Here is a 25997-nt window from a genome sequence, read left to right on the forward strand (position 1 = left end):
GTGTAGCCTGTCAAACCTCCGTTCTTTGTGGCTTATGCAGAAGCCCCACTATTGGTTACAGAAGGCCGGCAGCTCACTGAAAGCTTTGTAATCCTAGCTGTGCTAATTAAGCAAGACTGTGGGGCTGCCTAAGCATGTCCTTTTTCCTGAGTGTTCTGCCCCCACCACACTGGAGAAGGCGAGGAGGAGGAGGAGGAGGAGGAGGAGGAGGAGGAGGAGGAGGAGGAAGAGGTCACTCTGAGGCATGCAGGAGGCAGCAGTGTTGCCAGCAGGGGGGAAGAGACAGCCAAATGAGATTGGCTTTATGGGCTGCAGCAACAGCAGCAGATTAAATGAAGGGAGAGCTGGCGCAGAAAGACCAGGAACTGGGGCACTTGCACGTCACGGTGGCTTTGACTGAAGTGTAAGGTTCGTTTGTGGTAATCCAGATTGCTCGATTGTGAGGTTGGGCGTATGTCCGCACACGTTTTTGTACCATAGGAAGGACAGGGAAAAAAACTAGCCTTTGCCCCCTGTCCTTAGGGCTGCTTGCTCTCCAGACAGAAGATGCCAACAAATGGGATCCACCAGGTCTTGAAGATCCAGTTTGGCTTAATCAATTCTGATAACCGGTACCTGACGGCAGAGAGCTTTGGCTACAAGGTGAATGCTTCCGCACTTAGCCTGAAAAGGAAGCAAATATGGACCCTGGAACAGGACGGAGACAGTTCTGTAGTCTTCTTGAAGAGCCACCTAGGTAGGTACTTATCTGCTGACAAAGATGGCAAGGTCTCCTGTGAGGCCGAGAAGCCAGGAAGCGATGGGCGTTTTGTAATTGTCACTCAGTCAGATGGGCGCTGGGCTCTCCAGTCAGAACCGTACAAGCGTTTCTTTGGTGGCTCTGAAGACCGGTTGTCCTGCTTTGCCCAATCCATCACTGAAGTGGAGCTCTGGGCTGTACACTTGGCCATTCACCCACAAGCAAATCTTCTGAGTGTCAGCAGGAGAAGATATGCGCACCTCAGTGCCCAAGAGGATGAGATCTCCACCGACAGCAACATCCCCTGGGGGGTGGACTCCCTCATCACACTTACCTTCCAGAACAAGAAGTACTGCTTGCGAACCTGTGATAACCGCTACCTGCGTAATGATGGCACCCTGGTCAAGGAGCCTGACTCTCGCGCAGGCTACACCCTGGAATTCAAGGCAGGCAAGCTGGCCTTCAAGGATTGCGATGGGAAGTACCTGGCACCCATGGGACCTACCGGCACTCTAAAATCGGGCAGGAGCTCCAAACCGGGCAAAGACGAACTCTTCGATCTGGAAGAGAGCCACCCACAAGTAGTTTTTGTGGCCTCCAATGGCAGATATGTCTCCATCAGGCAAGGTAAATCCATATTGTTCTTCATTGGTAGCTCTTCTGTCTCAATTACTAGAATGCACATGTCTAGTTGTTTGCCTGTCTTCTGGAATGGAAAGAGGCAGGTGCTGACTGAGTACATATAGAAGAGGCAGGGAAGAGATGGTAGCAATTATCATCCATTTTCTCTCTCTCTCTCAATCAATCAATTTTGAATTTGGTTTGGAGATCCTGTCTGCAGCTGTCTTCCTGATACTCATGGGTACCCCCAGAGGTGGTCAGGGAGGGACGCATACAGCTTATTTTATGAAGTGTATGCTTGTTTTGCTCATATCAGCTCATTGTCAGAGCAGATTACTGCTTCTATGGCTTCTGTACAGGTGGGCAATTAACAACAATTGATGCTGTGGATGGAAGAGGGGTTCAGAATCTCAGAGCCAAGGACAAGCATAGTGATGGGCAGCAGTAGCAGGCAAATCTGCTTTCTCTGTTCATCGCTCTGCTGCACCCTTTATGGCTTTGTGCCAAAGTGGAGGGGTCTCGCATCCACAGGACAGTCAGCTCTAAGCTCAGGAGCTTCTTAGAATCAGAGACACCTTGTACTACAAATTAAGATATGGAGACAGCCAGCAGCAGTCCCTGAAGATGAGAAACAGAATGATATAGAACCTATTCTCCTTTCATTTGACTAAATCTGGTGGCTCTTTAACAAAACAGACACTTGTTAACTGGCCCCTCTTTCAACATATGCACATGACAGAATGGCCCACAAGGAAAACAAGCCAACAAGCAATTCCTGGTTCCCTCCCCCAGTTCATTGTGAATCTCTTCTGCATAAATCCAGCTAAAATGAATGGGATTTGCAAGAGTGCACCCTGGTGGCACATGGATAGATGATTTGCTCATTGCATTTAACTTTCTTCTGTGCCATTAAGCAATGGCACTTGGATAATATCTTCTGATCTAGGGAGGGAGGGAAGGGGGAGTGGAGGAGAGAGAGAGAGTATGCTTTTAACAGCCAATGCAACCTCCTATCTTTCATTTTTCCCAGCTTATTTTCAGTGGTTCCAGAGGTATTCATTAGCACAGAACATCTGCAGTTGTGATTTTTGCACAACTGCAAAGCAACAGTGTGGTATTCATTTTGTACTCTTTGCCAACTAATCAAATCCATTCCTTTTCCAGACATTTTTGACCAATATATTTAGAAAGAAGATGCTGAGAAAATATTTTGGGAAGAGACAGACATTTCTATTTGCAAGTACAAAACAAGACAATCTGTTTAGATATAATCTGCCCAACCTCACCAACAAAGAGTAAAATATAGGATAGGTAAGCAGTGGTTGAGATTCTACATCAGGAACAGATACAGAAATATTCACATGTGGAGTTGCATGTGCTATGTAACCATTGTTATGATTGTGCAATGCAACCCTATTCTGAATGACAACCTCGCCTAAATGTGCATTAGAATATACATCCAAAGGTCCATGTGTTTCTGCCTGTGCCTCATGTCTCCACGTATATAGCTCTGCTTCCACAACCTTGTACTCAACAGGCATGTTCAAATCAGACAAAAATGCCTATCCGCTGCCATAGGGGTGCTTATGCATGCATGAGTCACCAGCTGGATTGCAGCCACTGCCTTTTGTTTGCTAGTGCTGGGAGCCTGTGTCTGGAAGCTATCCACCAGCTTCAGAAATTTTGCTTTCAAAAAGTTACCAGCCACCGATGTAGTGCAAACGCTCAATGTAGCTAGTCAGAGTTAGCTACAATTAAAAGGTGACTTGTTACATACTATTACATTTTTAAGGTATTTTTTTCACTTTCCCTTTCTCAAAAATAAGTGGATGTTTAAAAAGTTGTTAATATTCTGCTCCAGCTACATGCAACCTGTGACTTGGCATACCAAACACACATACTCTCCTCCTATCCATCTCATCATGGCCTCAACATCCATATCACAGTATAAGTCAGCAATGCATGCCAGCATTTGAAACACGTGATTGTTCTCTTACACCATGTTGGGAGTCTATCTATGGGCCCTTCCCAACAGGATCTGATCCCAGGCTTTCTGCTTTATACTGGATTATATGATTCCGCACTGCCAGATAATCTGGGATAAGCAGAAAACCTGGGATCAGATCCTGGGATAGAGGGCCCTATGTTTCTGACAAATGTTGAAGTAAAAAAGTTATAGCAGTTACAGCATGAAAAGGGTTGTTTTTCCCCCCTTTGTGTTATAGTCATATTCCTGCTTCTTGGCAGGGGGTTGGACTGGATGGCCCATGAGGTCTCTTCCAACTCTTTGATTCTATGATTCTATGATTCTATAATGTGGTCTATATCTTTATTGTTGGGGAAATGAACTAGTTCCAAGTAAGTACTTATTTATAACTAGTTGCTTCCTAGTTCTATTGCACTGGGGTTGCTGTTTCAAAGGCACAGAAGTAGAAGCAAGAGGAATGGGTGGCAGCCCCATCTCAATACCCAACATTGTTTAGAATCACAAACACTCCTGTATAAAGAAGCGTTTGAAGAATATTGACTGGGGAAAGAAACCAGTCTTTCACTAGTATTTAATGGCTGCCTGCATGAAAGGGTGGGTAACAAATCTACGACATTCTTGCCTTTAATAGCTTATTTGACTTGTTTCTGTACAATAGCATGTGTGCCCTATCTCATGGTAATTGTTTTCCTGGCCTCCCCAAAAGCATCATATGGAACAGAGTGGGGAAGAAAGGACAAGTGCTATTTGCATATCACAATTCCATTAAATATACAAATATTTGTATTTCACATTGCAGAACAGGGAGAATGCACTAGTGAAAAATTGAAATGCAATCTGCAGATTTTTAAAAAAAATACAAGAAATCTTGAACCAAAAAAAAAAAAAAAAAGAACCTGGTCAACAGTCTTTACACTCCTTCCCTCCAGAGAAAAGTAAACTAAATATAACCCATTAGTCTTTTTAATGCTGTTTTCAGAGTCCAAGCTCCACAGGACGATGATGGCAGCCCATTCCTTTTCTACTGTTCTGTCCACTGTGAAAAGAACTAAAACTGTGCTAAAAGCCTAATTTCTGCATCCATAACACAGGCACATAGAACTGGCAACATCTAACGCAGCCCCTGATGCTCTCCTTTTCACAGCAGCACTCTCTTGTCAGTTTACAGGGACTGATATTTAGTTTTGTCTGCTCTTTCCTGTGTATGAAATCTTTATTAACTGAGCAGACGTGTTTTATCAGTGGCTGGCTCTGTTGCCATGACTAAATTTTGATTATTAGGATTATTTTGATTATTATTACAAATTACCTTCATATATTTTATTCTGGTTGCCTTTCCTCAATATGTGACGTATTAATGGCAAAGATTACAGCAGATCTGCAGGGATCAATATGGATATAAATATAGAAAGATAAGGCACATAAACAATGTGTTTGCCCCACCATGTCATGACGAGAGACTGAGCCTTGTTTTGTTTTCCAAAACCACACCACATAATGTCCATGTGTTTAATGTGTTCACTTGTGGAAGCATAAAGGCTCCCCTTTACTATTCAAACTTAAGGCAAAACAAACAGAGATCAACAGATATGTACACTGTAGAATTAATGTGGTTTGACACCACTTTAATTGTTATGGCTTAACGCTTTAGAATAATGAGTTGTAGTTTTACAAGGTATTTACCTTCTTCTGCTAAAAAGTGCTGATGTTTCACCAAGCTACAAATCCCATGATTTCCCCGCCAGCAGAGATAGAATACCTCTCTACGGTCTCCAGCAAAGCTTGCTCAAGTGGTGTTTCAACTGTGCAAAGTGTTGTGTTCAACTGCCTTCCTTCTCCCCAAATCCCAACCTAGTGATTCACTAACATAGCCTCTCCCGACCTGATGCCCTCCAAATCTTTGGGATTATCACTCCCATCAACTGGTCAGGCCAGTGACATAGATGATGGAAGTATTTATTTATAGTGTCAGAAGCGAATTTAGGGTACTGTTATAATGTATTTAAAAAACACAAACAAAGTTAAAAACTTGGCATTATACTAAATGTCCTTTGACCAGAAACTGGCCACTTGGAATGCCTCTGGTGTTGCTGTGAGAAGGTCCTCCATTGTGCATGTGGCAGGGCTCGGGCGGTATTGTAGTAGGTGGTCTATGGTTTGCTCTTCTCCACATTTGCATTATGATGGAAGTGGTTATCCGAAAGAAATAGCAGTTGACAGATGGCAACCAGAAATGCCACACTGCTGGCCCGCTATATGGCCCTAGGACAATTTCAGGACAGAGACAAGCTACCTAGATTTGGTTAAGAAACCAAATCCACAGGCAGACTTGGAACACATAACTCATGGCTACAGGGATTAAACTGTTCTAGCAAATTGGTCCGGGGGGGGGGGGGGTGTCGATCTGTGCCTCCTCTAAATCTGGGTATTCTCTGATACTTCTTCAATGGTATCCCCTCCAGATCATTTGGATTGGAATTCCCATTCTAACCAAAGAGTATGGTGATCGTAGTTTAATACATATGGAGAATATCTTATTTGAAAAGGGTGAAGCTATGAAGTTCTGAAAAATAAAAATCTCAGAGTGGGGATGCCAAACAATTGTTGGTCTCTGTGAAAGAAGGTTCTTCTCATAGCTGGCATGTGGCCTGTGTGCCTTCAATGCACCATGTCTCCAACCATGTTCACTGTCACAGGTTGTGGTGGTGGGTAATAGTTTAAGGGCATTCAACATATTAGTCACAGATAACAGCCATTCTCCCTGCCAGCTGGTTGTTTTCTCCTTCCTCGCATGTCCTCCCATTATTACTGAACACGTTCAGTCCTTTATGGGTCCTTTATGAATTTTTAAAAAAAGGTTATGGGGGGGTTTATTTCATACTTCTAAAAAAATTCAGGTTCCTCTAAGCTTAGTTTTATGCATAAATGTTGGGGTTTTTTCCCGTCATGAGAAATAGCACTCACAACCCAGATTGTGTGTATACTGAAAGGTATTTTTCCCAAATGAAGAGAATACAATAATTACAAAGAAACTTTAAATAATGACATGTGTGTTTTTAAAATCTATTATGTATCACAACAAGTGCCATACTATTTGAGAAGCCTGGACTCCAAAATACTTAATTTTTAAATGCAAGAGCCCTTGTCAACCTAGGCCAAAAAAATAATATAATAAAATACTTAGCTACCATTACAGATGTATTGTTGAAGGCTTTCATGGCCTGAATCAATGGGTTATTATGAGTTTTCCGGACTGTTTGGCCATGTTCCAGAAGCATTTTCTCCTGATATTTCACCCACATCTATGGCAGGCATCCTCAGAGGTTGTGAGGTCCTACAACTTCTGAGGATACCTGCCGCAGATGCTTCTGGAACATGGCCATATAGCCCGGAAAACACACAACAACCCTACCATTACAGATTTCTCTAGAACATGGCCATATAGCCCGAAAAAACCTACAACAGCCCATTACAGATTTTTTTAGATTCTTGTTTCCCACAAATAACTAAAACAGGCCCTTAACTTTTGCAGCTTAACTTTTTAGATTGTTTTCTGAAAGTAACTAAAATAGGCCCTTTGCATTATTTTTATTGCACAAGTATTTAATTTGTGGTGTAAAACACTACATCCACCTAGATGCCGCCTAGTTATTGCTTATTTTTTTTAAGTTCAACAGTAGCCTATTTTATGCTGGTGAAATTTAGCTAGCAAGCAAGCAGGAGCAAAAAAGCTCTCAGTGTTGCAGAGATGTTAGGATTTCCAGCTCTTCTGCTTGGGTCGTTGTGATCTTATCTAAGTGGCACCATCTCAGCCCAACTGGCCCAGCAGATATGAATCCTCACCTCAGTCCTTCCCCACGTCCTTGCTAGACCTCTCATTCAGAGCGACTGGGGTTGTGGGATACCAGAAATACCAACACATTGGCAATAGCTTTCTTTTGTTGGCAGCGAGCAACAGTCAGGAGGACAGTATCGGGCAGGACTTCTTTGCCTGCTCCAAGCCACTTAGGAACTGGCGAGTTATTAATAGGAGGCTTGTGTGTCAGCCAGATGGAAACAACAGCAATCAGATTAATGAGGCCAATTAAAGCAATTGTTTCAGGATTTTCTAGTAATGTAGTGATGGGGGAAGGGGATGCCCACAGATCAATGGTAAAGGAAGGGGTCTGGTGGGGAACTGCTGAAGACTGTGATGTGGGGATAATGTCAAGGGGAGAGCGGGGAGGGTCACATCCTTCTCCATCTGGAGGATTATCCCGCTCCTTCCTAAACTGCAACCTGCCAGCTGCATGGATTCAGATGAATCCACCTCCGCAATGTGTGTGGTCTTTCCTGATTATATGCAACAGAACAATCCAATTAAACGAGCTTGTCTAAAGGAAGGATGCACTCAGATATATTTAGGAAATTTAGCTTACCTGCTAAGACCCAGGTATATGGGATCGGCTGGAAAATAAAGGAAGCTCTTCAGATAAACCTAGCCAGCCATACCATGATGGAACTACGTGAAGTAGCTACTTCAGGTAGTAAATTCTAAGGGAATTTCCAGTCTTCATTCGCTACAAAACAACAAAAGGCAGTGCTATCTGTTGTGGAGCCCATTGTACAGTTGAAGCAATTTAACTCATGGCAGGTCTGAATCACATAAAAATATGTACTGGTCACTATAGGGCTGAGTATGGGCCTTTCCATACAGCCCTATATCCCAGAATATCAAGGCAGAAAATCCCACATGTTCTGCTTTGAACTGGAATATATGGTAATGTGGACTCAGATAACCCATTTCAAAGGGATTTTCTGCATTGATATTCTGGGATATAGGGCTGTGTGTCATTTGGTGTGATACGAGCAATTATCTGCTGGAGTCTAAGGGCCCTCTCACACAGCCCTCTATCCAGAATATCAAGGCAGAAAATTCCACAATAGCTGCTTTGAACTGGGTTATCTGAGTCCACACTCAAATAATGTGGGATTTTCTGCCTTGATATTCCAGGATATAGGGCTGTGTGGAAGGGCTCTCAGTGCCCTTCCATACAGCCATATAACCTAGAATATCAAGGCAGAAAATCCCACAATATCTGCTTTGAACTAACCATATAACCCAGTTCAAAGCAGAAAATGTAAGATTTTATACAGCTGCATGGAAGAGGCCTCAGAGAAATCCACTAGAGTTAACTCTCCAGACTATGATAACTATACTTCTATAGGATTGAGCCATGGCAGTTAGACTGATATAAAATTGGGATAGTTTTGTAGAACAGGTACATGCCAGGAGCACTTTTAGCAAACTGGAGGGTTCCTACCCTCAAAGGGTTTTTTTTTTAATCATCCTTTTCTTCCAAAAAGCTCAAGGTAGCTAACAACAGAGCTAAACCATCTAAATTAGGAGTAGAGATCTGTGTTGTGGCTGGGGACTATGTTCAGGCATTTGGAGATATTGTAGGTGGTGGATCTCTTTTGAGTTTTTAATTTTTTAAAATTAAAAATAAATTTAGTAATTCATAAAGTAATAACTTTTAAGCTGGGACTGTTTGCATGATTTTAATACAGGACTGGGGTGTGAGGGATGGATAGGGGAAGCATTTGCCAGAGATGAGATTTTAATCTGGGCCTGGTGCCAGTGGGATGGTAGGAGAGAATGGGGCCATTTGCACAACATTTGGTTGCCACTGTAAGCCCAGACCCAGTGTCTCTCAACCATGCGCAAAGGAGAGGGGAGGGGGGGGGGTTTGCACTTTTGGCCCTGGTATGTCACCTACTGTCTGCAGGTCACTCCTGATTCAAATATTATTTATTTATTATTTATTCGAAACATTTATATTCTCACCCCTTCTCACCCCACAGGGGACTCAGGGCAGACACAACATATATACGGCAAACATTCAATGCCAGGACATAAAACCATACACAAACATTAAAATCCCTTATATCCACTTTAAAAATCAGTTGCTTAAAAACCATCTCAGGACACCATTCTATTATTGCCTCATTGCACTGCCCCAAAGGCTTGGTCCCACAGCTAGGTCTTTGCCATCCTTCTGAAGGAGAGGAAGAAGGGGCTGAGCTAATATTGCCAGGAAGGGAGATCCATAGCTGGGGGCAATCACTGAGAAGGCCCTGTCTTTCATCCCTGCCAAACGTGCCTGTGACGGAGGCAGGACCGAGAGCAGGGTCTCCCCAGAAGATCTTAGTCCTCATGGTGGTTTGTAAAATGAGATGCGTTTGGACAGCTAACTGGGCCAGGACCATTTAGGGCTTTATAGGCCAAAGCCAGCACTTTGAATTGTGCCCGGAAGCAAAAAGGCAGCCAGCAGAGCTGACATAACATGGGAGTTGTGTAGTCCCTGTATGCCGCCCCAGTTATTAACCTGGCTGCCTCTCGTTGGACTATTTGAAGCTTCCAAACAATCTTCAAAGGCAACCCCATGTAAAGCGCATTGCAGTAGTCTATCCTGGATGTAATGAGAGCATGGACCACTGTGGCCACAGTAGACTTCACAGTCTAACACTAAAACAGCAGGAGGTCATACCAGAATGTGTCAGATATGTAAACACTTTACCACTCAGAGAAAACTAAGTTTCACAAATTAGCAGCTTTTTGAAGAGTACATTGCAAAAAATGGAGGATGAGATGGGCAACCCTCAAAAAAGGAGACCCATAATATTCTAGTTTATTCATTTATCGTGTCATCAGCAACCATACCATTGTATTACATTTCTAACAGAACAAAACAAACAAACAGAAAAAAGCACAAATTTTGCAAACTTGGTAGTTGAATACTCTAGTTGCTTGTTACTGAAAACATACGAAGCATCACCAGTGTGATGGCTGAGAGACATTTTGTGCAGACAAAATGCCCAGGGTACGCTGTGTTGAATAGGCATGATCCTGTTGCCTGCCTGGGATAAAATGAGTCTTAGATTTTATAGGAGAACAAAAGAAGTCTTGGACAAGCTGTTGGTACAACATACTTCTGGCGATTAGGGCTCCGATTGCTTCCCTTGCTTATGATGAAAAGCTGCTGTTGCTCCAATCCCATGCAAGCAAAATTGCCTTCTGGGTAAGACAAGGGCTACATATCAACACTCTAGCCAGCCTTTTACTGTGATCCTACAGTCCTCTTAGCAATGAAGATGGGAGTCACGATACATATAATTCTACAGAGTAAAATATATGCATGTGAATACGTGTGCACATATACATGGTTACACACCCTTCTGTTCCTGGAGTGTCCTGCTGCTGCTGCTGAATTTGTCTTATGCCGATTTGCATATATTGCATAGATGAAATGATGCAAGATATAGGAAACCTACAATCATACCTTTGCTTTAACTTTGAAGCATTCAGGGGAAGCTTATGTTTTTGATCATACAGGGGGAGGTTATTTATGTAATACTCTGTTGGGCAACAGTATGCCCCATACAGCTAACGGCTGATTTGGGAGGCAATTAGATGCAAACTGGCAAGTGGTGAAATGTTAAACGTATACATCCCATCACTGCTGCTCTGATAAAAATTGGAGTCACCTGAAGCCTCTTTAATTAAACATGAAAACACTGGGAGATCCAGTTATGGATTCCCTGTGTCACAAGTAGATTCAGCCAGAGAGTGCAAGTGGGAATGGGAAAGAGAGAAAATAAAATGTAATTCATGGCTTCCAGTCAATCTTTGGTGGCTTGAGTGGCCAGTGGTGGAAGCCCAAAGTTGACAAAGTCCAAAGTAGTTCTCTGGAGATCAGATGTCAGAATGGGTAGTTAGTTGATGGAGATGGTCAGCCAGTGCACTGGGATAATGTAATCAGTTGGAAAGTTCCTACTTCTACATCTTCCAGTAGATCAGTGGTTCCCAACCTTTTTTTGACCAGGGACCATTGACCAGGGATCAGTCTCCAACATAAATACCAAAAGGGCTACAAATCGGTTTTTGGTCAACTTTAGATTCGGTTTCATTATTTGGGGTGCTGATTCATAACATTGCATTGGATAGACCACATCAGCTGTAGTTCCTGATACAGAACATATGCCATCCAGTAGTCGCCATCTGCCCACCCACAGAAAACCATATTTAATAAGCCTTGGCATGCTAAGAGGGTTTTGTGAGACCAGTCACTATTGTTGCAATGGTGTAGTAACAGTGAGGTCACGGACCATATTTTAGTTTTTGCGGACTGCTGGTGGTTCATGGACCACTGGTTAGGAACCACTGCATTTGAGGAACAAAAGAGCTCTTTGGGTTTGTTCACATATTTTCGTAACACTGGAAATGGCTCACTCTTGGCTTCTTTCCATGGCAGTAAGGCTAGATATATGAAACTTGTGGACATTTGATCAGCATGGTTTCTTCTCATCTAAATGTGTGAATGCAATATACAGATGGGGGAAAGTTATACCTTCTTGGCTAGTTATCTGGACACCTTAAGTAAAAAAAGGAATTAGATAATGAAGGACTTAAGTGTTTCTTAAAAGACGGAAAATTGGAGCCAGCAACAAAATATCAGAAAATAGAGTCCTTCTATTCAGAGGTAAACAGTCCTTTCCCAAGGTATTCGTTCCATTCCATTCCACTCATAATAACGTAAACATTTCATTGTATTTAAATATATATCTCCCAAACCCGGGACACATAAAGCCAAGCCACATTATAGCATGGTAAAGATGACAAAAGCTGTTAATGAGGAAGTGCATGCAAGCAGCAGTTTGCTTTTGTCTGAACATTTTTTTATAATATGAGCAGAGATATTATTGCACAAATAAATGGGATATAATCTTAATATTATACTCCATACATTTAAGAAGTGACTTGTAGTTTATGAAATCTTGTGCTGTAATAAACGTATCAGTCATAGAATTGTAGAATCTTAGAATTGGAAAAGACCACAAGGCTCATCCAGTCCAACCCCCTTTTGCCATGCAGGAACACACTACATCTGGAGGCAGCAGCATATTCCACCGTTGAACAGCTCTTACTGTCAGGAAGTTTTTCCTAACAATTAAGTGGAATATTTTTTCCTGCAATTTGAATCCACCTCCATATCAGAACAGTAGAAAACATCCTTACTTCCTGCTCAATATGACATCCACTCAGATAGATAACATGGCTATCATGCTCCCTCTCAGTCTCCTTTTCCCCAAGCTAAACCTACCCAGCTCCCTCATCCGCTTCTCATAGGGCTTGGTTTCCAGACCTTTGATTGTTTTGGTCACCCTCCTCTGCTTGTTCCAGTGTCAACATCCTTCTTGAATTGTAGTGTCCAGAACTGGACACAGTATTCTAGGTGAGGTCTGACCAAAGTCCTCCAGACTCTATACTCCTCTATACTCAAGAGCAACTTGAGAAACTGCAAGTCACAACATTGCTCAGGGGACGCCCAAATGTTTTACCATCCTGTGGAAGGCTTCTCTCATATCCCCGCACGAGAAGCTGGAGCTGACATATGGGAGCTCACCCCACTCCCCAGATTCGAACTGCCGACCTTTTGGTCAGCAGTCCTGCCAGCACAACCCTAACCCTGCCCCTAACCCTAACCAATTGTGCCATCAGGGGCTTCCTATACTTGATGCAGCCTAGAATGGCATTGGCTTTTTTTATTTATTTATTTACTGTATTTGTATACCGCCTTTCTCAGCCAATTGGCAACTCAAGGCTGTTATCAGCCACATCACAGTTGATTCATGTTCAACTGGAGTCAAAGACTCCTAGATCCCTAGATCCCTTTCACATGGACAGTTTTCAAGCGAGATGTTATCCATCCTATATCTGTGCATTTCATTTTGGTTTTCCAAATCTAGTACTGTACATTTCTCCCTACTGAAATTCATTTTGTTAGTTTTGACCCAGCTCTCTGATCTATTTAGGTGATTTTGGATTTTGATCCTGTTCTCCAAAGTATTAGCTATCCCTTCTCGTTTGGTGTCATCTGCAAATTTGAAAAGCCTGCTTTCAACTCCATCATCCAAGTCATTGATAAAGATGTTGAATCGCACTGGGCATCCCACTGGTCTTTAGGATGAGGAGGAGCCATTGGTTTGACTGATTAACCAATTCCACCTAACAGTAGCATTGTCTAGCCAACATTTTATTAGCTTCTTTGTGAGAATGTTATGGGGAACCTTATCAAAGGCCTTAATGAAATCGAGATATGGTACATCCATATCTTCCTTTTCATCTACCAAACTGGTAATTCTATTTTAGAGAGAGAGAGAGAGAAATAAAGTTGATCTGGCATGATTTGCTTTTGAGAACCCCATGTTGACTTTATATAAGTATGGCATTTCTTTGAAGTGCTGATAGATTGTCTATTTAATGATCTTCTACAGAATCTTTCCTGATATTGATGTCAGGCTGACTGGGAGGTAATTGTTTGGGTCCACTTTTCCCCTTCTTCAAGATGGGGACAACATTGGTCTTCTTCTGGTCTGCTGGAATTTGTCCTGTTCTCCAGGAATCCTCAAAGATGATTGACACGAGGTTCTGAAATGTATTCTGCCATTTCTTTTACTATCTTTGGAATGGAGTTCATCTGCTGTAAATGTGCCCCAAGACTTTTGGTTGCATTGCTGCCATGGACTAACATGGCTTTTGCTTAGAATAGTGTTTGTCCTTGATTCAAGGCTACTATTCTAGACTCTCAAATGGCTTGGAGGGAAGCACTACATCTTATCCCACCCATCACATGGGGATGAGAATGAGTCACACCACTGGATCTCTGGGAGGGTGAGTGAGATAAAGCCAGGGGATCTGTGTGTAATAGCTTTAGTCCTAGTAAACATGTGACTGTGATGGACAGAAGCATTATGAGGCAGTGGGGATGAAGAGTCAGATGGACAAGTTTTTGAAGTTTGCGAGGGTCAAATGAAACACGACACCACTCACATGGTTTTACTGAAAAACAATGCCGAAATGTGGGGGTTTTGGAAGGGAAACAGAATTTAACCCTTTGCTTCACACTTTGGCTTGGATCCAGCTCGATGGCCCTGAATCTATGATTAATTCAGCTTACTTCTTAAAGCATTGAAGCAATTGCATTTCCTCCCAGGCCTCATTATTTAATATAAATCTTTTGTTTACAGTTTTTAGGGGGTTTTTTTCATTAGTAAAAATCATGCAACTATTATTTAATCATCACCACTCTGTGGCTGCTCTCATGTGTCTGGTCTAAAAACCCTTTTTTGAACCCTTTTTTGTAGGTCCTGACATTGACTCTCAGAGCCCTTAACAGGGATGAGGGAATGGTGTAGTAGCAAATCTAAATGATATGAAAGGATGTCCTTCGTTCTAGGTGTCAACGTCTCAGCCAATCAGGATGAAGAGACACACCATGAAACCTTCCAGATGCAGATTGACAAAGAAACCAAGAAGTGTATCTTCCATTCCAACACAGGCAACTATTGGACTTTGGTGTCACATGGGGGCATTCAAGCTATGGCTACTGAAGTGTAAGTTGAGCGATGCCCACCTTGTTTCTTTGGCAGGGCCCAAAAGTATTCAAGGAATCAGTTTGATGCAGAGGTTGAAGTATTGAGCTATGGTTGCAAAAAGAAAATACAACTTAGAGTCACAAAATATCCCTGGGGCCTACCTAGAGCTTTGCTCATTGCCCACCTCTGGCCTATGCAGTCAAGCATACTGGTCAGAATGACCAACTAAAGAGGACGCAAAGGCAATGACATGATTGTGCCCTGCTGCTGGTACAGAAATATATTGTTCTTCTGACACTGGAGGTAACAGAGAACCAGCAGAGGGAGCAGCCATCCATAACCCTTTCTGCTAGGAACAGTCCTAATCCTTTTTAAAACCATGTAAATCAGTAGCTGTCTCTCCACCTTCTAATAGCCAATTTCCTAGTTTGTGTACCATGGGAAAAGTACTTCTTTGTGCCTATCTTCAAGAAAAGAGAGAATATAATTTGCACAGCTTTTCCAGATGTATATTTTTTCATATATTTGCTAGAATCTAAGACCATTACATTTAGTAGAAAATTATTTAAACAAATTAAAATAATTAAGGCTTGGTATCCCCTGTTTGTGAAATATCATCTGGTAACTGCAGTGAGTTCCAAGGGAAAGTGCACATACAATTGAAGGGGTTCTGGATTAGCAGTCTAGTTTCTGGACTTTTCAGACCAGGGATCCACCCTTTGGAAGTAATATACATTGGAGGAACTATTTCCTAATATTTTTTAAAAAACAGAAATTTGTATGGTGATAGTGTTATAATCCACCTGGAATTCCAGGTGAATTATCCAATGAGGGTTATGACCCACAAGCTGAATTTTGAAGAAAACCTCTTATCAGTTTTGGGTACTGGACTGTGACTCTGGAGACCATGGTTCAACCCCCTGCTTGGCCATGAAAATCCACTGGCTGGCCCTGGGCATGTTACACACTCTCAGAACCAAACAACCTTGTGTTTGGTTCATCTTTGGGTCACCAAAAATTGGAAATGACTTGAAGGTACACAGCAGCAACAACAAGCCATCATGACCTCAACCTCAGTTAATTTGTCCCCTCTGCAAAGCTGTTTGTACTCAGGGTAATTTGGCATTCTTTCAATCCATGGGTGATCCTATCACAGTTTTTCTATTATTCATTTCATTGTTCCCTTACTTTGCTTTTAATGTATAGCAAAGCTTGCTTTTTGTTTTAAACAGGCTGTCTGGAAGTACTTAAATACACTTTAATACAAAAAAAAATGAACACAAGATTGGAGGTTAAACCTGAACAAATGCAGATTAGAATAAAATAACAGGAATGTATTTAACCAAGAGGGTAAAGATGGCACAGAAAAGTTGCTTTATCCAAATGAACTTCAGTACATTTCATCTGCCACATGAAAAAAGGAAGGGGGTTGGACTGAGCTTTCTGGTTAGATGAGATTCAGGGACTCTGGTCTTCATGTGACTTGATCTGAACTAATGCAAAGAGTAATCAAAACAGGTAAAAATATATAAATACAATTTAAAAAAAATTAAAAACATAGTGCCCAGACCCATAGTCATTGTTAGTATTACATTCCATATTATGCTATTCCCCAAACGCCTGGTGCCATAGACAGGTCTTCAACTTTTTCCTGAATGTGAGGAAGGCGGGGGCCAGTCTAATGTCACTGGGAAGGGAATTCCCTAGCCAAGGAGCCACCACTGAGAAGGCCTTGTCTCCCATTCCCACCAATTGTGCCTGCAAGGGGGTGGGATCGAGAGCAGGGCCTCCCTGGCAGATCTTAACACTCTGCTGAGGAGAGTGTTAACACTTTATGAAGAAGTAAATTGAACTAATTGTTATACACATGGGTCCTGTGGTCACTATGTGCAGCATTGCAGCCTTCACACCTATGAAATAAGTCAGAGCAGTATTTGTGGGTGAGGGCATCAGCTTTTTTTCCTTTTCTGGTTCTCATCTCGAATGCTTCTCTTCCTTGGTCCTCTAGATCTGCCAGCACTATGTTTGACATTGAGTGGCGTGGCCGCCGCATAGCCCTCAAAGCTGGCAATGGTAAATATATCTGCACCAAGAAGAATGGACAACTGGCAGCTGTCAGTGATGCAGTCGGTAAGTCTTACAACCAGACAGGCTGTTGTCAAGCAGAAATGTAAAACTTGTGACCCTTCATATTTTGCTGGATACTATACAGCCTCCATCACTGGCCATGCTAACTGGGGCTAATGGCAGTCCAACAACTCCTATCAGGTGACCAGTATTCCAATCATACTATAAAACACAATGCAAAGTAAGGTTCTTCAATTTTATTTCATTGCTACTATTTTCTTACAGAAAATGGTGGCTGCAAGGACCAGAAAAGTCCAAGCCATAAACACCAGAGACGGGGAATATGTGGCTGTCCAGTTGGTTTTGGACTACAAATTCCACCGTTTTTCACTATTTTTGAGTATGGCTAAGGCTTTGTTGAGTATGGCTAACCTTATGGCTCTCTCTGAATTGAAGGAACCAAACATAGATTGGTCTTCTATGTACCCCTTACTGAATTATAGCTTAATAATAACTGGAAAGCCACACAGCCCAATTCCTGCTCTTGATAGCTACCTAGAAGGGAGAAAGCTGTGAAATGCAACCAGCCCGAGAGACCTGAAAAGGAAGTGGAGGAAAAGAAGTGGAGGTCTAGAAGATCTATTGGGTGAGTGGAGGGAAAGCTCTTTGGAGAATAGACAAATTTGAGAGTTTGCAGAAATTACCCTTTTGCTAGAGAAATTGATGGTTTAGTCATAGGCTAACCAAGACTGAAATCACAGAAATTGAGAAGGGCGTAGTGACATGCATAATAATAATAATAATGTCTTGATGTACTGCCACTGTCGTTATTTTGCTTATTGTTTTGATTTGCTTTGCTATTGTTGTGTTATGTTTCTCTATTGTATTGTGTTTTGAGGCCTCGGCCTGTGTAAGCCGCATCGAGTCCTTCGGGAGATGCTAGCGGGGTACAAATAAAGTTAATAATAATAATAATAATAATGCAAAGCAAGATAGTCTTAAGACACACAATTATTGGGATTTCCTCCAGTTCACTCTGAAGGTGAGGAGAACGGATGATTATAAGCACCTCCCAGGATGACTGTGATATCTCAGACTGATAGGAGTTGCAATCCAAGCACACCTTTATCACCAAAGAAATATTGGTTTCAAAATAAGGGTTACTCCTGGGCTTCAAATTGCCTCAGAATGGCAAGGAGCCAGGCTCTTAAGCGTTTATAGCAGTGATTCCTAACCTGTGGTCTGTGGACCACCAGTGGTCCACAAGAACGATAATATGGTCTGCAGCCTCACCATTGCAATGAGAGTGACTGTCTCATGAAATCCTCTTGTAGTGCCGAGGCTTATTAAATACGGTTTTCTTTGGGTAAGCAGATGGCGACTACTGGATGGCATATGTATCAGAAACTAGAGTTGATGTGGTCTATCCAATGCAATTTTCTGAATCAGCACCCCAAATAATCAAACCAAATCTAAAGTTGACCAAAAACTGATTCATAACCCTTTTGGTACTAATGTTGGAGTGTGGTCCCTGGTCAAAGTGTTCCCTGGTCAAGTGGTCCCTGATCCAAAAAAGGTTGAAAACCACTGATTTATAGGCTGAAGCCTTTAGGCTGAAAAATGACAGGCAGGTTGCCAAAGTCAATATCCTAACCTTATGGCTCTCTCTGGATCGAAGGAACAAACAAACTGGATTACAAACATGTGAGCTTGAGGATAGCAAATGGTTGAGTCCTGGAAGTTCAAATGAGACTAGGAGAGTAATCTGGTACTCTAATCCAAATGCATTCACAACCACATATTTTGCAGCTCTTCCTGCTCCCAGCCAGTAATTTTAGACTCAGATTTTACTGACCAGCACTTCTTTGAATGCAGGGGAAGATGAGGAATTTGTTCTCAAGCTGATCAACCGGCCCATCCTTGTTCTTCGTGGGACCCACGGCTTTGTGTGTTACCATCGCAACTCCAACTTGTTGGATGCCAACCGTTCCGTCTATGATGTCTTCCACATCATCTTCAATGATGGTGCTTATCAGATCAAAGGTAACTGGCAGCACAAAAAAGGGAACTGGTGGGAGGTGAGAATTATTTTGTCATTCTTAACATCATGGAGTAATCTGGGACCATATGTTGAATGAATGCTGAAAACATTTATTTTCCAGCTATAGACACAGCTGTGGAGTCCCTCCATAGCGGTCAGAAACACCATTGTGTATGTCTAACCTCTATGGCAACTTCTCACATAGCTTCCAATTTCACTTTCACACCCAATATGCTTTAGATCTTAATAGTGCACTGATACATTCTGAAATGCAGTCAGTTGTTTAAGGCCAAGAGAAATCCAGAAATGCAGGCAGGTATGTTGAACCATAACAACCAGTTAGTTCTAGTGGTTTTCCTATCCTAGAAGCAGATACTTTATAAAGATAAGAGCTTTAATTGTCCATAAATGGCCAGCCCAACCCAAACTACATTGCATTAGAACAGGGATAACCCATAACAATATAGTGAATATTTCCAGCCCTAGCCCCACAGCTAAATTTAGAGGAAATAAGGGGGGCTAGAACAGGGTGAGACACAGTGTCATCATACTTCCTGATGGGAAGACTTTCAGCCCTCTACTACATCACTACTTTCGATTCCTCATAGACTGATCAGCTTTGACTGCAGGCTTGTCAAGCACTTTTACTAAAGTATCTAATATGTTTTATGTACTGCACCATACTTCAAAATCTAAAAAACTCATTTCCATAGGTTTAAACTCTTTTATCCTTCAAATGATGAAAATCATTCAAACCATCTAAGGAGCCTGGGATTAATGTAATCTTAGAAAGATACCATGTTGGGGTTTTTTGCATATGTGGATTGGAACTTGGTAGCAGTTTATGTAAAAATAAGATGGTGAAGTCTCCTATTAGATCAAAAAAATACAGATTTGCATAAAATCTACACATGTTACGTTAACCAGATGTTGTAGAGGCAAATTTGGAAATCACTTCTAGAATGTTAATAGAAATACAACACGCTCACCATAGTAGTGAAGATAACTTTCAGTCAGGTAGTATAAGTGTTGTCTGTGATCTGGGTGTTAACGGTTGATAGACATCTTCAAGGATGCTTCCTGCTCTATAAAGCAGGGAATGTAGCTACTGTAACTTGTCAGTGATACTTTCAAGGAGGTGGGTAGTGTGTTTTACCTTCTTTATTGGCTTTCTTTTGCCATGGACAGCTGTTTGGTCTCTATGATGGTGCCATCTATCAGTTCTGCTGTATGGTCTTGATATCACTGGCGAACAATAAAGGGAATGAGAATATTGCTACAGCAGTGGTTCCCAGCCTTTCATCCTCCAGGTGTTTCTTTGGACTTCAACTCCCAGAAATCTCAGCCAGCTTCCAGCTGTTAGAAATTATGGGAGCTGAAGTCCAAAACACCTGGAGGACCAAAGGTTGGGAACCACTGAGCTGTAGGATGGGGGTGGGAAAGAAGGCAGCGCCTCACAAACTATAATTCTATGTCCCTCCTATAAAATGTTTCTTCTGTCACCAAATTTCTAGCATTGCAGTAACTTAAAGCCCGGGTAGAGCATTTAGAAATACAGTTTCAGCATCCAAAGAAACAAGAGTAGGCATAGTTACATAGGGAATGCAAACACATCAATAATAAGAGTTGGAAAGGAGAATGGTTTTCATTGCCTTACCCTGCAATGCTAGATATTGGGGGATTAAAAGAAAATTCTGTTGAAGGGCAGAATTATTCATTGGAGGGGCAATGCCCATATTATTTTGCTCCATACACTTCTGGAAACAGCAATGGGCAGGGAAGCCCTACACAGCAATGGTTTTATTCCTCAATCCCTATAGTACATTTCCTATAATTAAAGACACATGCCCATAGGCCCCCGGTGGTGCAGTGCTGAGCTGCTAAACTTGTTGACCAAAAGGTCGCAGGTTCAAATCTGGGAAGCAACATGAGCTTCCGCTTTCAGCCCCAGCTTCTGTCAACCTAGCAGTTCGAAAACATGCAAATGTGAGTAGATCAATAGGTACTGCTCTGGTGGGAAGGTAACAGCGCTCCATGCAGTCATGCCGGCCACATGATCTTGGAGGCATCTACGGATAACGTTGGCTCTTCAGCTTAGAAATGGAGATCAGCACCAACCCCCCAGAGTCAGACATGGCTGGACTTAATGTCCGGGGAAAACCTTTACCTTTACCCATAAAAACTAGTTTCTAAACATATCATAAACTGCTACCTCTAATTTTCATCCTCTGTGTTAGTGAGACTGAAGTTCTCTTCAAATCAACATACTCATTTCTGTGCATTCCACACTATGAGGGAAATGTTAAATTAGCTTTTAAGCCAAGGAGGGAAGGGGAGGGGAGGGGAGCCTACCTTGATCATCTGTGTTAATTTATATGCACCACATTGACTCCAGCCTCTTGGGTGCTCTTAGGCCTTGGCGGCAGGTTCTGGTACGTGGCCAGCAATGGCACAGTGTGCAGTGATGGCGAGATGTCCGAGGATTTCTTTTTCGAGTTCCGTGAGTGCAGCCGTGTGGCCATTAAAGGGAAGAATGGCAAATACCTCAGAGGAGACCAAGCTGGAACCCTTCGTGCTGATGCTGAGACCTTGCACCGCGCCACGCTCTGGGAGTACTGAGCCCCTGCCTACCACGCCTGCCACGTAGCACCTTAGAAATGCTCTAGGGCCCCGCTCATGGGGGGCCAAGACAGCTCATGGTGGACAGAGGGGTGGAGTAGAGGGGACACATAGTGCTCCCCATATGGACTCCAGAATGGTTTATAATATTCCCAGTGCCCCCATACGGGTGAGGAGACCTGGGCTATTCCTTCTTGTTCCCTTTAGTCATTTATCTCTAGCTTTAGAAGCTGCTTCCAAATAAAACTTCATGGGAGGGAGACAACTGTCAGGATCAAAGCATTAGAAGCCCCATGTCAGAGCCAACATAATATGCCTACGGCTGGTTTCTCTGCTCCCACCACTTTGCCCATCCTCATCTCCTGGAAGTGTCATGTGTTACAAAGCTGCCAGCTTCCTCCTTGATGCTGTTGAAACTCCAGATAATTTGCAGTGACACATAGGTGTCATCTGCCCTGCATCTCAGACTAGGGAGGACAGGGACGGGGGAGGGGGAGGGGGAGGAGGACACTTACAGGTTCCAGGAGGTGTTGTCAGTGTGGGAATCCAACTTCTGCTGGTCTTAAGGATTTGCTTCAGAGCCTGTCTAAAGGTGTAAAAGAAGAAGTGGCAAACATCAGGGAGCACCAACAGAATCCACAGGGAAGGGGTGGTGTGTGTCTGTGTCTGTGTGTCTGTGTGTGTGGGATATATCTCCAAGTTCTCAATGGATGGCTGAAAAAGCAAACTGCATTTCACCTTAATGTTATTTCAATGGTCTACTTTAGGGGGCAATATGTAATCTAGCAATGGAAATTTCTGAAACAGAGTCTCATTCCATTTGCTGGGAAGGAAAAAAAACACAATTCCTGTGGATTCTAAAGGTGCAAAAGGGACACTGCGAGGAACCATCCATTCTCACTGTATACAAAGTGATCTGGGCCTCATGTGGACTTAAGAGTCTCAGTCCACCCCAACCTTAAACCTGGAGGAGAGGAAAGCCAGCTAATTCCCTGCTCTGCCAATATCTTCAGTCTGGGGCTGCATCTCATCTGACATACTCTCTTGTGCTGTAAGGAGTTCCTTTTTGTCACCAAGAGCCGTAGTTCCAGTAATTCCATCACTTAACCATCAGACATTGTGGGCCATGTTCTTTTATGTGTTATATTTCTGTGGGGCTTAGCACTTTCCTTCTCCGCTGCCCCAGAGGTGCATGAAGGCCACAGGATGCAGTAGAAGCTGGATGCAGTTCAGGAACAAACCACTTCCATGGGGTGGTGCCGCCACAAAGAGTTGCGTGGGCTCTGACAAGAATTGGGTTGAAGGGAAAATGGTTGGGGAAAAGCCCCATAGTCATTTTTTTGGGAAGATGGCCAAAACTCCTCAACCAGAATGGCCATGTTCCCAAACTCTAGACAGGTTTTCCCTATGAAGATTGGGAAAGGAGTATTGGGGAGCCCTGCCTGGGACTGTCAAGACTCCCAAATTTTTTGCAGAGTTCAAGTCCTGTCACAAAGCCTTTCTGGCCTTTACACACAGCCCAAATTAGTTGACTGCACTTGCCACTTCATCACACTAGAGAAAAAAATCCACTTAAAATCTGGTTTCTGCCTCCTGCAGAATTCTGGGGTTTGTAGTTTAGTGAAGCTACCCAGAATTCTGCAGGAGACAGAAACTGGATTTTAAGTGGATTTTTTTCTCCAGTGTGATTAGTGATTTGGAGTCATAAACACCTTATCCTCTCACCTGCACATTCTCTATCCCTTCCACAAATAACCCAAAGATGAGGAAGGAAGCTGCCTCAATGGAGTTTCCTGTTCCATGCGCACCCTCCCGTCTTCCCTGGTATAGACATAGTTTCCCATATTGAATATCCTCCAGCTGTTCCATTTTGGCACAGGCAGTCCCAGTTAATCCTGTTCTGTCCCACCTTTTTTTTTGTCCTCAGCTTGCTTCAACTCCTGCAAACAGAATTCATAACCCAAAAGCAATTTGTGCTCACATAACTCAGCAGAAGGGAGCAGCAACGAGGGGTCAGAAACCTGTCCTCCCTGGTCATTCCTGACAAAAGCAGAACTACTGCAGCCTCTCCTGGTGTGTGTATTCTTCCTCATTAACATTTTGCCATCATTACTGCACTCTGAAATGGCTTGGGCCACACATGCACTGTTTTCATCTTCTTGAATGCTGGAGGGTGCCTGATCTTCCTTTTCTCACAGTCCTGGCAAGAGAGAAATCTTGGTTCCAGGATGATGGGCCTGAACAAACAAAGCACTGTGAACACTTGTCAACTTGTTTTTAGGTTTCTGCGTATTGTGCACAGTTTTCTTTCTAGAAGGCACCTCCATTCTGAATTTTCCTCTTGGTATTACAGTGGTGCTGGCCCTGATCTAGTACCAAAGCTACACGTCCTCCCATAGAATACCTTGGAGGCAGGACTCCTTTCTTGGGATAGGCAGGGAGGTTTTGTCACGTTTTTAATTTAATGTATTAAATATTTAATATGACTGTGACTATGACAATCATTAAAAAGGAAAAATATACACACAGACTCCTGTGCTGGTGAGGGAGAATTCATAGCTTCCAAAGATAAGTGGTTGATATTCTACTATTCCACAAATACAAGGTGAAGAAGGAAAAACAGTCTCACAGGCCTTTGGCACTTCCACCCAAATACAGAGCTTTAAAAAAGAGAGAGAGGGATTGAAGCAAAACTGCACACTGAGGTAGTCTGTGAAAACCTCCATATAACTGGATCACACCTGCACTTTACACATAACTGCTGTAGTTGTCACAATTACCATAAAGCAGAATACTTGGGTAAATCACACATAGAGGTTTTTAATGTATTGAATATTTGATTTTTGTATATGCTGCTCTGAAATTGGGGTGGATTTTTTTTTTTTGGATGATGGCACAGTGTATGACGTTTTAAAATAAATAAATGAAGAAAATAGATAGAGCTTTACAGTGCACAGATTCTTGAAAAGCTTTGGGGAATGTCTTGTTTATCATGCTATCATCCAGCACAAGATGATAGAGCTTCTCTCCTAAGCAGTTAGTTCTTATGGGACTTTAAGAAAGTTTTGCATTTCCAATGTGAGCCTCTAATTGTATCAACCAGTGTCAGCCCTTTAAGCCTAATAATAATAATAATTGCAAAGACTCTGGCAAAAGCCAGTAAAGGTGGTCCCAGTGGTGATTGGCACACTGGCTGCAGTGCCTAAAACCTTGGTCTGCAATTAAAAACAATCGGTACTGTCAAAATTACCATCTGTCAGCTGCAAGAGACCACTCTACTCGGATCTGCATGCATTATTCACCGATACATCACACAGTCCTAGACACTTGGAAAGTATCCGATATGTATCCAATACAAAAGCCAGCATAGTGATCTTGTTTGCTGTGTAGTAATCTTGTGGTGTATCTAATAATAATAATAATAATAATTATTATTATTATTATTATTTCCTCCCAACCTCTTCTCAATAAAGCCAAGGTTTTTCTAGGCTCTGAATATATGAGTAGAGAGCTTGCTGAAGCAGCACCACTTGTTTTTAAATCCTCTGCCTTGCTTGAATGTCCGTAGGGAATTAATTCTTTGCACCAAGTTTGGTGGGACCGGTGTCAACCCAAACCACAGTCAAGTGTTAGCACCATTTTAGTGTCTTCCTCTCCATATTTTGGCTTCTCTGTCAGCGCTTCTTTGCCAGGGAATTCTTCCATCAGCATTATCATCTGCCATTTAGATGAGCATTGCACATTCCCGCAACATACACCCTCTGAACCTTATAGCCTACAGCCTTGGAACCATAGACCCTAAAAAAAGTCTTACACATCCCATCAATCCCAACAAGGACAATGAAATGTAAGAGGCTGTGGGAGTTACAATCTAATCACAGGTGTAACTATAGGGTGGAAGATTAAATCCTATTTCAGAGCTAAAACTTCTGTCTGGCAGATTTTCTAATTGTCCAGGTTTCCTTACTGTGGACTGGAGGAAGCAGGCGATCAGATAGTAGAATTCTGTGATGCCAGATTAAAGCAGGGTGAGGGAAGTCTCCCAAGTAGTCAGTTGGAGACCCATGGAGGTTACCCACCACTGCTATTGTTACTGGGGCCTCCGTCTTCTGACCTGAAAAAAAGACCTGTCAGAGAAGGTGGCCAGGATGGTGCTCAGTCACAGGGTCTGTCTGGTTATTGGAATGATTTAACTGATGAACCTTGGTTTCTGGTGGGTATTATCTACTAGGTATTTAAAGTGAGAGTTGCCACAGCAACCAGTGGTACGAAATATAATGGCCCCTTGGTATGCTCTAGGGTTGGTGCCATAGCCTCCCGACCTTGGGTGCTCAAGTCTTATTATATCTGATGGCATTGTAAATTGGCATCCCTTGTATAAAGAGTTGTGGATGCAGAACCTATGGATACAGAGGGCTAAGTGTAGTCAGATGGTAAGTGAATTCTTTTTATTGCTTTTCAAAATATGATAAATTATGGAGGTTAGATCTGGTTAGTACTTGGAT

At 42.6% G+C, this 25997-nt stretch overlaps 1 protein-coding gene across 1 annotated transcript; it reads left to right on the top strand.

The window, feature by feature from the left end:
* Nucleotides 1-212: 212 nt before the first annotated feature.
* On the top strand, nt 213-24429 carry FSCN2 (fascin actin-bundling protein 2, retinal). The gene is made up of 5 exons (XM_060764266.2): nt 213-1366; nt 14627-14783; nt 16774-16895; nt 18708-18875; nt 21287-24429. The coding sequence occupies exons 1-5, from the start codon at nt 547-549 to the stop codon at nt 21490-21492; spliced, it is 1473 nt and encodes a 490-aa protein (XP_060620249.1). The 5' UTR covers nt 213-546; the 3' UTR covers nt 21493-24429.
* Nucleotides 24430-25997: the final 1568 nt, after the last annotated feature.

Source organism: Anolis sagrei, chromosome 2, assembly GCF_037176765.1.
Source record: "Anolis sagrei isolate rAnoSag1 chromosome 2, rAnoSag1.mat, whole genome shotgun sequence".
NCBI classification, from domain to species: domain Eukaryota; kingdom Metazoa; phylum Chordata; class Lepidosauria; order Squamata; family Dactyloidae; genus Anolis; species Anolis sagrei.